Source organism: Lygodium microphyllum, chromosome 2, assembly GCF_053477565.2.
Source record: "Lygodium microphyllum isolate KBCC chromosome 2, Lygodium_microphyllum_v1.1.10, whole genome shotgun sequence".
Classification (NCBI taxonomy): domain Eukaryota; kingdom Viridiplantae; phylum Streptophyta; class Polypodiopsida; order Schizaeales; family Lygodiaceae; genus Lygodium; species Lygodium microphyllum.
Genome location: NC_141136.1, coordinates 122,164,164 through 122,176,346, shown reverse-complemented (window position 1 = coordinate 122,176,346; position 12,183 = coordinate 122,164,164). Strand labels below are relative to the sequence as shown.

The following is a 12,183-nucleotide window of genomic DNA, read 5'->3' as shown; positions in this document are numbered from 1 at the left end:
AGGCAATTTGAGTAAGTATTATACATTGGTGTGGAGTTTGCAAATCTACTAGTTATTTCAACAGTTTGCTATTAGATCATCATATTGTTCATATTACTTATAATATACAAGGTGCAACCATCAATTTACGCTTAGAAGATTATGACATCACCTTGAGAAACATAGATAACTAATGTTGTATACATGAAAGTAAGTTGAGTGCAATGCTATGTATTTCACTTAACAATACACCATTCAAAACCTTTTCTAATTATCTTACAGAAAAGCACACTTTCTTGTCTTGCCTTTGGAGAATATCCTTCTTTTCTCCCTTATACCACTTTAAGATAAAAGAGGTGTTAATTGTTTGATTGTGTAAAGAATGGTTGTCATGCATGTATTTATATATGTGAAGTAATGTGGATCCTTTGCAAATTATTATTGCTCCCGCATTCTAGAGCACCTTGTAGCTTCTTTACGTGACAATTAAGAACTTTAATCACTAATTTATTAGTCTAACAACAATGACCATAGAATCATAATAAATGGTCATTATCATAACAATGAGTGGCATCACAACAAATTGTCACTATCATAACAATTAGTGGAAATTTACGCCATCCACATAAAGTTTAGTTGGTATCTTTGTATACTTGTGAGAAAGTTTCTACAATACTTTAAGGGTTTGTAACCATACTTTGCTTTATTTAAAAAAAAAAAACCTCTCAATCACTACTTGATCTTCTACTCTACATTGTAGAACTAGTAGTGTTTGTGCTTAGTCTTGTCTAAGTACACAAGTCATTGTCCCAACCACTAGAGGGCCATTCTTATGTGAGTAGTTTGAGAATAATAGTTATATTTTAGTTATTCCATATATGTCTTTTCAATGGCAGTACATACATAAAGAGAAAAGTAAGAGGATTGAAGGTCATCTGGTACTCCATGGCAAGACTTTGTTGCAGAGATCTTGTACAATGAGAAAACACCTTTAGTAGTCATGTTATAATGTACATGATTATTGAGAATGAAGGGTGGTGGTGGAGTGAGTGATGGATTGAAACTGTTTTGTAAATGGCTCCACAAAGGCACATGGGAGAACAAGTGAGGGGTTAAAGGTTTCCCCTCAACATGATCTTAAGGGTAGGATTTATTGTGCTCGAATGGTACGGAGTTTAGAGAATGGTGTGGAGATTAAGTGTGTTCATTCACCTAAAAGAAAAAGTGGGCACACATGTTGTGCTTAAGCATCATTTTGTTGAAAATATAGGTGACTTGGATAGGAAAAGATGTAGGTATTGTATTTCAAGCCTTCATCTTAACAAAGCCCGAGTTGAGGGTAGATCTAGGAGGGGAAACAACATATAGGCATATGCTTTTAAGGGAATATCCTTAATTACTGAAGGAGGGTCTAGCAAGTGGAAGATAGACACAAAGGGAGGGGAGAATTTGAGGGTTGGAGGTTATATCCTTGGACTTTCTTTTAAATTGGTGGCATGGGTAAGCCTATAAGCTTCTAATAGTGAAGTGCAAGTTAGGCAAGGAAGAGGAGAAAATAGGCACAAAGAGAGGGTTTAAGTAAAGTAGAAAGTAGGCACGAAGAGAGAAATTAAGGGTTAGGGGTATAGTTGAGTTGAGGATTAGGGTGAGAAGATAGGCACGAAGAGAGAAATTAAGGGTTAGGGAAAGGAGAGGAGACGAGAGGGATTAAGGGTTGAGGTAAAGGAGAGGTGAAGCGAGGCGCAGGGCTATATAAAGATAGCTATAGGTATATAATAGGTGATTTGTGGGTTAATCCTAGAGAAAGGATAAGGGGGAGATTGATGGTGGAGGGAGAGCATCAGGGACCATGCTAGGGCAGCTATTCTCGTACACGAAGACGGAGTATTCGATACCCGGGCTGAGCTTCGTGCTGGGGGCCGTGCTGGTTCTGATGGTGGTGGTGGTGGTGAGCATCGCCGTCTCATGGTGCTATCAGCAGATCAGTATCATGAAGGCTCTCGATGCAGATAATCATCAGCATCGTGATCAGGCCCTAATTCAGTATCGTATTAATGGTGCTGTTAATACTGCAGCAGCTGCAGGCGGCCCCCCTCCTCCCATAAGTAATTATGTGCTTAATAATCCTGGTCATCATCATGATCCTCATCAGCTTCCTGCAGCAGCTGCAGTCTCATCGAGTATGATAGCGTTATCGTCGACTGGGGTAGTGTCGCCGCCTGCAGCACGTCTACCTGATCAGTATCTTCATCATCAGGCGCAGCTTGTCGTGCCGCCGCCGCCATCGTCATCATCATTATCTCTTCCTTCTCCTGCCCCTTCCTCGCCTCAAGCTGCGCTAGCTGGTGTTGCTGCAGAAGCGGGCTCGCAAGATCCATCCTGTGATTGCGCCCGCCATACCACGGTAATACACGCTAATAATCTCCTCATTTTCCAATTTCTGAACATTCTCTAATTCTCTCTCTCACACACTCACACACACACTCTCTAGTCTCTCTCTTTCTCAACCTGGAATTGTGGGCTATGCCTTAAAGGCATCTTGGATTGTTCCTAACACATTAAAATCACTCCTCTTCTTTCTTCTTTCTTCTTTCTTCTTTCTTCTTCTTCTTCTTCTTCTTCTTCTTCTTCTCCCTCTCTCTCTCTCTCTCTCTCTCTCTCTCTCTCTCTCTCTTTTCACATATACACGGGTGCACATGTATGTTTTGTATATATATATATATATGATATTATTATTATATCTAACTTTGCATCTATGCGCTTATGAACATAGATTATAAACATAATTATGAATAAGCAAACAATACCCACATAACACCTTGACATGCACGCATATGAATTTATACATACATCACATGCAAGGATTTGTATGCATGCACATAATTTGTATACTGTTATATATGCTCACATGTACACACATTGTGTTTGTTTGTGTGTACATATGTAAATAGTTGTCTACACATTTTTGTGTGTTTGCACATATATGGTTGACCACACAACCATGTGCACAAACATATGCACACACAAAATGGAGAATGTTAAACCTACACATGCACATGCATTTACTAATGTTGTTCATGCAATGTTTATCTACATATGCACACACTTGCACACAATCCACATTTGCTTACATCCAAAGAAGCAATTTAGATTTTTATGAGTCCTAATTCCCTTAAAAAAATGAAAGGTCTTAACTCAAAATGACTCAACAAAAAGTGGCAATACATTTTTTAATCTACATCACTTGGAATATGCTCTTAATATAGAGGCTAATCACTTTAGCATACGTGGCAGGTGGAGATGTTTGTTTCAGTGCTTATGCCTGGGGATCAAATCCCTAGCTTCATGGCCCGTCCAATCAACAAAGAAGAAGAGTTTGAATATGCTCCTCATCTAACAAAGGATACCAAATTGACATGTATGCATGAATAGCCATGTCATGTCAATGTATATATGAATCTATATTTCAAACTATTATTTTGTTGAAATCTATTGATTTTGTAGCTTAACTATAATGGCTAGTGACAAGTTTCCAATCATCATGATTAACATAACCTTTTAATATGTTCATTGCATTGATTACTATTGGTGTATCAAAAAATACTGTCTCTATTTCTACATTGTCCAGTGTGTTGGTCTCAAAGAGTCCAATATGATACCCCAAAACAAAAGTCTAAATGAGTGTATTATTAATGGTACTTTGCAAAAATTGCATTCCAAATAGCCTCTACATTGCCAAGCACATCAAATAAAGCATACATATTATCAATCACTTGAGAGATTAAAAACTCAAAGCCACATTCTTTTGATATACTTAAAAAAAGGACCATATAATTTTTAGTTAGTGAAGAAGTTGCTTGAGAAGCTGACATAAGCTCTAAGAGATCTTTTATGTGCACACACAAAAATGAAAATCTACTATTATTATTGCATAAAATGATATCTTCATTGAATTAACCTATTATGTTAAGGGAGAGCATACTCTAAATAGGGTAGAATTCTCATGAGGGTTCACATTTTCACTACTTTTGTGTTATGAAATGACATTATGAATCTAAGAATGAACTATAGAGTTGGTACATAGCTAAAGTGAAAAGGCATTGTAAAGTACCTAACGTGTGCATTTCAAGGTCCATAAAGATGCATGCTTTGTAAGATTAAATGACTTTATGACATTACACACTTAAAAATGATTGCCGTAAGGATAAGATAATGAATCCCCAGTGCTCAATTAGACACTAATAATTATAAAGGGACAAATCTTTAACCGTATCTTTTTAGATTCCAAAAGTGGTGTCACATTTACATCAACAGTTCCATATAAATAGTCAAATATGTGTATGCCAAAGAGTGCTTCCTACTAAAGCAAGATTTGCTCTTTATTCGTTTGATTGTACATTGGAATCCTTGAGTCCTTATCGAGTCCCCTTAGAAACACAAAAAAGAGAGTGAAATTATGTTCTTAGAAAATTATTCAAGTAGTCACTTTTTTTAGAAGATCTTATAAGGCTAGATAGAATAATTAGGCGAGAATGACTAAAAGTCAACATGCCCTTTTTTTGAGATCAACCACTAGATTGTGCGTATCATGTGACTTTAACACAAGAATGCCCAAAAACATACACAATCTATCATATTTAAAGAAGATTTACGACTTGAATTGTGTATGATTAACTTACAAAGTCATACCCAAACAATCTCAATAATAGAAATGCCATATACAACTCAAATGAGAAATTTTTGTGTTATGCTAATGTGTGACAATTGTTGTAAATGTCTCGAGGATTATGCAACTGTTACTTATAAAACAATGTGAAGGTTTTGAAACAATTCAAATAACATGCATGAGTTATTGAAAAAGTACTTTCATTCACTAAATGTGAATTATTAGCATATTTACACATTGACACATTATTAAACATAGTGATAGCTAATCAAATTTAATCTTTAAAGTTGAATCATAAGAAAATATACAAATTTAAATTGGGATGTTTAATGTTAAAATAAATTCAAACATGTTATATAGATATATGTTCTTGGAAAACTAATCACTCTATGGATGTAGAGCACCTTGATCTAATTTCAAGAGTGCATTAGACCAAACCCATAAGGTGAAAACACACTTTTCATGCAATAAAATAATGGGAGAAATAAGAAATGTAGAGTGAGAAAAGAGAACTCTAATTTTCTTTTGTGAAAAATAAAGAACACTAGGAAATCATTTGCATTTTTAAAGAAGACATGACTTGTACCAAGCTAAATAGAAAATAGCTTTATCTTTTTTTGGGGGGGGGGGGGGAGGTTTTTTGTTTTAAGGAGAAAAAGTATATTGTCATATCTCTCTTCCCCTTCACATTACCCCAATTCTCAACTTCTTTTTTGGATAAAAACATACATCGAAGTGACATGATCTATTATGAAGAGGACTAGGGAGGAGAGAGGAGTGTAGAAAAGAGAAGGAGAAGAGAAGAAAGAAATACTAACAAGGAGAGAGAAAGACAAAAAAGACAGGAGAGAGGTGAGAGAAGCCATGAAAGGTGGGAGAAGAAGGTAAGATGAAGAGATTATAACCTTGTATTAATGAATGGTCAAAAATTACAAGTCCCAACACCTTATATACCTATGCTAGTGTGTCATGGTATTATTTAATCAAACTAAAAATAATATCTCTTTTCAATTCTTATGTTCCATCTCTACCTTGTAGTTTTTGTCTACAAAAACAAAATTTGGAAGATATTAGAATGGCTAAGAATATGGAAAGACAAAAACTGCAATAACTCTTCAAAGAGTAGTCTAAATGGGGTGTATTACACATCAATACCAAGCTCTTAAATAGTACTTTGGCCTATGTAAGTAGCACTTCACTAAAAGTAAGACAAAATAAAATATATTATAAAATAGAGTACTATGTGAGTGTTGTCTACAACACATTTGGCCTAAATGGAGCTATGCTTTACCCACTAAAACATCACGAAGATAAGGAAAAATCGTCCAACATAGATTCAAGCCTCCAAGAAGTTACTTCAAGTGGTAATCCTCTCCACCTAATCTAGTACTTAGTGATGGATCTAGAGTGAAGCTTTTTCTCATATTGTCTTATGATCTCCTCAGAAATGTACTATAAGAGACCTTCTTAATCAATGGGAGGCAACTCTTTCATTATATCAACTTGGGTGTCATAGAGTGGTTTGAGCTAACCAATATGAAAAACATTGTGAATCTTAATAGAAGAGGATAGTTCCAATATGCCAAGTCCTCTATTTGCTTTGGAATCTTGTATGACCCATAAAACATATGAGCAAGCTTATTGCTAGAGCCATATTTCAAAGTAGAGTAGTGGGACTTGGCTACTTTAAAAGTGGAGTATCAAGACTTGGATACTTTCGACAAAATGAACCCTCCTTGGAACTCCATAGGATGCCTCTTCTCATCAATACACATCTTCATCTATCTTGAACTTTCCTAAGATGCACTTTACACTATTGAAGAAGGGTCTACATCTACTCTAACTCCTCTTTCCCATGAGGGTTAGTCTTCTCACTAAAAAGAAATGTGGAAAGGGGCACTTTATAGCCATACGAGGCTTCAAAGGGAGAAAATCCAATATTGGCATGGGTAGAATTGTTATAAGAAAACTTAGCCAAGCGTAACTAGGAGTCCCGTACATACTACACATCATGATAAAAATGTCTAAGGAAGGTCTCTAACCATTTATTGACTCTTTATGTTTGATCATCTGTCTACATGATGATATAGTATAGAGGAACTCAAGTTAGTATCCATGGAGCTAAATACCTCCTACCATCAGTTAATCATGAACTTAGAGTCTTTTTCATGTACAATTACCTGTGGTAATCCATGTAACTTAAAGATGTGCTCCATGAACTGACTAGCCACCTATGATGCAGTAAATTGTATCTTCATGGGAAGAAAATGGGCTATGTTTGTGAGTCTATCCACCACCAAGGAAATGTTACTCGATCCTTTTTTAGTCGTAGGAAAGCCAATAACAAAATCCTTGATTATATGTGTTTAGTTTTCTTCAAGATAGGCAATGGCTACAACAAGCCACCTAGCTTATGAGGGTTGTCCTATTGTGCTGGAATAGAATGTACTTCATGATATAATCTTTTACATCCTCCCACCATCCCTTCAGGTGAAAACTCTTGGAGATCTTATCGTAGGTCTTGAATACACCTAAGTGTCCATTTATCCTACTCAAAGTCATTAGCCAATCACACCTAAGTACTACATTTATGGGCCCCATTTCCAAGGTGATGAAGTTTACTTTTGCCTCATAGTTTTTAGCCAACTATATGTGAACTTGTGGACACATCTAAGTGCTAATTTTTTCTTCACCATTAGCTACTTGAACCTTTATAGGCTACTATGAACCTATGGAAAGACAATTCATCCTATCAACAACTAACTTATTTACAAAGCTATGTGTATTGCCATTATCTATCAAGATAAAAATATATTTTCCATGAATGGTATCCTTCATACAAAGTGTATTAAGACTCCTAGAACCTATCCCATCATGCATGGAGATAGAACAAAGTGTAGTGATAGCAACATGTAGATCAATACCACCCAAATCAAATGAAACATTCCCACCTAAGTCAAACGAAAAGCCATCTGTTGGGTCATAGAACTAATCCTCCTACGGATGCTCTTCAAGATATTTAATTTCAGCATGTGAAACCTTAGTTTGATCCTCAATTTCTTCCTCATCAACATATTCAAGGATCATCATGTTGTAATTTTTAGCCTTAGCATTCTTGTAGGTGCATTTTGAAACATGGTCAATTGTATACTTTTCACTAGACTTAAAGCATAGATCCTTCTCTTTCTACTCTCTAAAGAGATCCATAGGTATAAAGTTTCTACTATTTATTACTGAATTATTTTTGGGTCTATTATTACCTTGTTTAGGCTCAAATTTATGGCTGACTACTGGTTTTTAAGTACTTTGCTACCTTGAAGCATTAAATGTGGGGTATGCAAGGACTTTGGGGTTGTCAAAAGACATGCTAGAACCACCAACATTACTCCCAAAGTTGCCATATCTATTCCTTTGTCGTGATATCAACAGTAGCTAATAAACTAGGCTCCAAAATATGAATGTATTTCTACAACTTTGCATCATCACTCACACTCTCCACATACACAGTAAGGTTTAGGAACTGATTGGTTTACTCCCTAATAACAACAAAACTTTGTTGATCCAAGTGGTATCCTCCTAGTCAATTTCTCTTTCTGAATAGGGGACACAAGCACTTGAGCTATATTTGATTTGACATTCTCCCAACTATCAACATGCATGTTGGTTTTCCCTTTTAATACCTCCAAACCATAAATGCATTTATGCAACTTTACATCATCACTCATACTCTACATATACATACTAAGGTTTAGGAACTGATAAGTATACTCCCTTACAATCAAACTTTGTTAATCCAACTGGTAGCACCTCTTAGCCAATTTCTCTTTCAATAGGGGACACAAAACTTGAGCCACATTTGATTTGAAATCCTCCCAACTATCAACCTGTTGGTTTTCCCACCTCCACCAAGTATGAGCAAAGCCCTCAAGGTGAAGCATAGTAAATTAATCTTCTAATCATCATATCTAGGAAAGATATCAAAATATGACTCCAATTTTTATGTCTACTCCTCCAAAGCTAAAGGGAAAGATGAATATCCACTATACTTAGTCGACACTATCTTGTCATAGAGTTATCTTTCCATAAAGCCTTCCTACCCATTGTGTATGCATGTACATGTAACTACCAATGGGAGCTAAATTATTTGAGGCACTCCTATGCTAGAGTGTTTGGAATCTTTCTAGAGATATAGGTGGCTGACTTCTTACCCCAAGAGGGTGGAATGCATGAATGCTGAAATTTGGCTCTTCACTCTTAAAGGATGTTTTTCCTATCTCATAGGTAGTATGAGATATATCTTTCTTGCCAATGATTCCAAGCATCAGATTAGGATTAGGGAGTTGAAATGTCAGTTTGCCCCTACTTTTCTTATCTACCAAATGTGCTACCACAAGCTGAGATATTTGGGCATTGAGCTTTTCCAACGATTCCTTTGTAGAAGTAGTAATTTCTTCAAAGATTCTTTGTTGGTACAATGAGCCGTTGCTCCATTGCTTCTTTGATTTGAACATTAGACTGAACCATCTAGTCAACCACCTAATCTAACTTGAAAACAAGCTCCATATGCCTAATAAAATGTCTAGTCTTGTGGTTACAAAGAGCGGCATTCAAGGTACTAAAAGCCCAGTGCCATTTCTGTATGTTATCTAGGTGTTGTCCAAATACACCACCTATCACAAAAATGGCTCTAAATTTTGATTGCAATATGAAAATGAGCTAGTTTTTTTAATTCAAGTTAAAGCCAATAAATAGCTCTTTAAGATGAGATATCAAAAACTCCGCTACTATCAGGTTAGAATATTTTGGAAACATCCTTTTACTATTGAATAGAACTATTCAACACCTTGTAAATTCACTATTATGGTATTTCAACCACCCGTAGGTCTAAAGTAAGACACCTAAACCTTGCAACAACCTGTGTATCACCTATGGGTATTGTAAGCAATCAAGGCCATATTGAATATGTGAGCAAAAAACTTTCTTTGCTCCTCTATTCTTAGTAACCTCATTGGTCCATCTCCTTTTTTCTCAATTGTGGTAGGCATAGGATTGCTATGATCATAGTGATGCTTTACTCATTGTTGCAATGGATTTTCTAGTGGCATGATTACAAGTTGGTGAACTCCGATAGATGATAAAAAGTTCACCAACTTGTAATCATGTCACCAGAAAAGAGAACTTTGATAGCTCTTTTGTAATGTGTTTGCGTAACGGCTATCTAGGCATGTTTTAAACGGTCCATCGAGAAATGAATCTAAGCATCATTGCTCGGCATTCCCATGGAGTGTTCCGAGATTTGTCCTCTAGGGTTTCCCAAGTCCGCCTCGCAACGGAACATTCGCGGCTGACTAAACCCACTTGGATCGACATGAAATCTGGGTTCCTAATTGCCAAGGTCTCCTAACAGTATTCTAGTGTCGGATCCTGGGCATCCTACTTTACGCAGAGATACCCAAAGCTGAAGCAAATCCATGCTGCACTCGCATGTGATGTAGTGGATATACATATAGTAACTTCCCCGAGCTTATCATGTAGGATTTCTTTTACCAAACTCGTCCTTGCAATTAAGCTTAACATTTTGCATGTGCATTTTAAATCTACCTTTTTAGATGCATCCCTATTATGTGGTGCAACTGGGGCTATCCATGATGCCATGCAAATCTAGATGTAAGTATTTCCTAAGTTGATGATACAATGCGGATCCCCATTCATGAAAATTCCTTTTAAGGCATTTATGCAATTCATAAGACGTGACCTAAGTATTTAAATGTGAGTGTACATGAGTTTGTTGTAAATGCGAGTTAATTCACTCCAATGATCTAAAAGATGCAATTGCCCTATACGGAATATTTATGTGCATCGGCAATCTATGATGCATTTGCAAAAGTTCGGAACTATCGTTTAACTTAATTACTGCAACAACCCGTAGATGCTTCATCTATTCATGGCAATTCATGGTTATTAAGCCCTTTCAACTACGTTTCAAGTTATGCAAGTTACGCGATGCGAGGTATGAATTCTTCCTAATGATGTCCATGCTTAAATATTTGATTTCAAGTAGTAGACACAGTAGCGGTACCATGTTTTGGAGTGTCGAATTAGTGTTTATGCGTGATAACCCTTTCGTGTTGATGGTGGTATGTTTGCTTGATCCTTCTTTCGTAGTCGTGACTTTTCCAGTTACTTAGGAGAGTTTATGCTTTGGGGCCATTTCGGAGCTAGAATGCGTCCACTCCTCTCGGAGGCCTCCTTGGTGCCGGAGTTCCCTATGCCTTGTCATGACTTCCACGATCTCCTTGTCAACTAGAAGCAATCGATGGAGAGGTTACAAAACTTTTGATGGGGAGAGAGGGTACTCGAGCCTTTGCCCAAGAAAGGAATTGTCCTTGGGCCTCTTCTCTCTCTCTCTCTCTCTCTCTCTCTCTCTCTCTCTCTCTCTTTATCTCTTACTCTAGGTTCCCCTTCCCTCTCCTCTCTCTCTCTTTCTCCCTTTCACTACCTCTCCCTCTTCTTCTCTCCTTCACAAATTTGGCAGTAAAGGGGGGCAAAAGAATAACGTGTCTATTGAAAGGAAGGGGGGGAAATGATTTATAAGGGAAAGATGGTGATAATTGAGGGGGGAAAAGGAAGAGAATTGGAGTCGTTTCTTAAGGGGGCGGATTTTTATAGGGGAGGAGAAAGGTATTATTGGGGTATTGGAGGTGGCACACGTGTGCCCCTCCCCCCATTGAATTCATCATCGTCCATTTTCCCTCTCTCATTGTCGATGCCCACTACAACTTTGCGATCCTTGTCATCCTCTTCTCCTACCTCAACTACATGTTTAGCTCCCTCCCCTCTCTGTACCTCTATCATCTCCTCCCTCACTCCCGTCGACTCGGAGTTCTATTCCCCCTCCCTCCACGCCAACCGACGGCATTGACAGAGGGCTGACATTAAAAACATTTCATTTTTAATATTAATTATTTTAAGGGGAGACCTTACTGCGAGACGAGATATTACATCCTTCCCCCCTTAAGGAATCGAGATGTCCTCATCTCGAAAAGAGTTGGAGGTATTGTTGGTTGAGAGTACTCTCGCCGTCAATCGACGTGGCATCCTCCTCTAGATAGTCCTTCCACTGGATGAGATACTCTTTGAGGGTTCTACTCCTCAATCTCTTTTCCCGATTTTCTAGGATTCTATCTGGCCAGAGCTCAAGTACTCCTTGGCTTGGCATTACAACTTGTTGATCATTGAGTACATGGCTAGGATTGGATACATATTTCTTTAGTAGGGTAACATGGAATACATTGTGAACCTTTACGTTCTCATGGAGTTGGAGTTTGTAGGCATTGGGTCCTAGGCACTTGAGGATCTTGTAGGGTCCGCAACACCTTGGACTCAGTTTCTTAAATTCTCCCAACAATAAGGAGCTCTTCTTGGGTCATACCCGAATAAAAACCACATCCCCTTCTTTGAAGAGTCGCTCCTGTCTATTTAGATCTCCATAGGCTTTCTGCCTATCCTTGGTGGCTCTAATGTCTTGTCTAATGGCC

General features: G+C 37.5%; 1 protein-coding gene across 1 annotated transcript; it reads left to right on the top strand.

Annotated features, from left to right (window-relative positions):
• Nucleotides 1-1,123: 1,123 nt before the first annotated feature.
• On the top strand, nucleotides 1,124-3,469 carry LOC148040259 (uncharacterized). Its single transcript, XM_087698012.1, has 2 exons — nucleotides 1,124-2,383; nucleotides 3,274-3,469. The coding sequence occupies exons 1-2, from the start codon at nucleotides 1,829-1,831 to the stop codon at nucleotides 3,409-3,411; spliced, it is 693 nt and encodes a 230-aa protein (XP_087554138.1). The 5' UTR covers nucleotides 1,124-1,828; the 3' UTR covers nucleotides 3,412-3,469.
• Nucleotides 3,470-12,183: the final 8,714 nt, after the last annotated feature.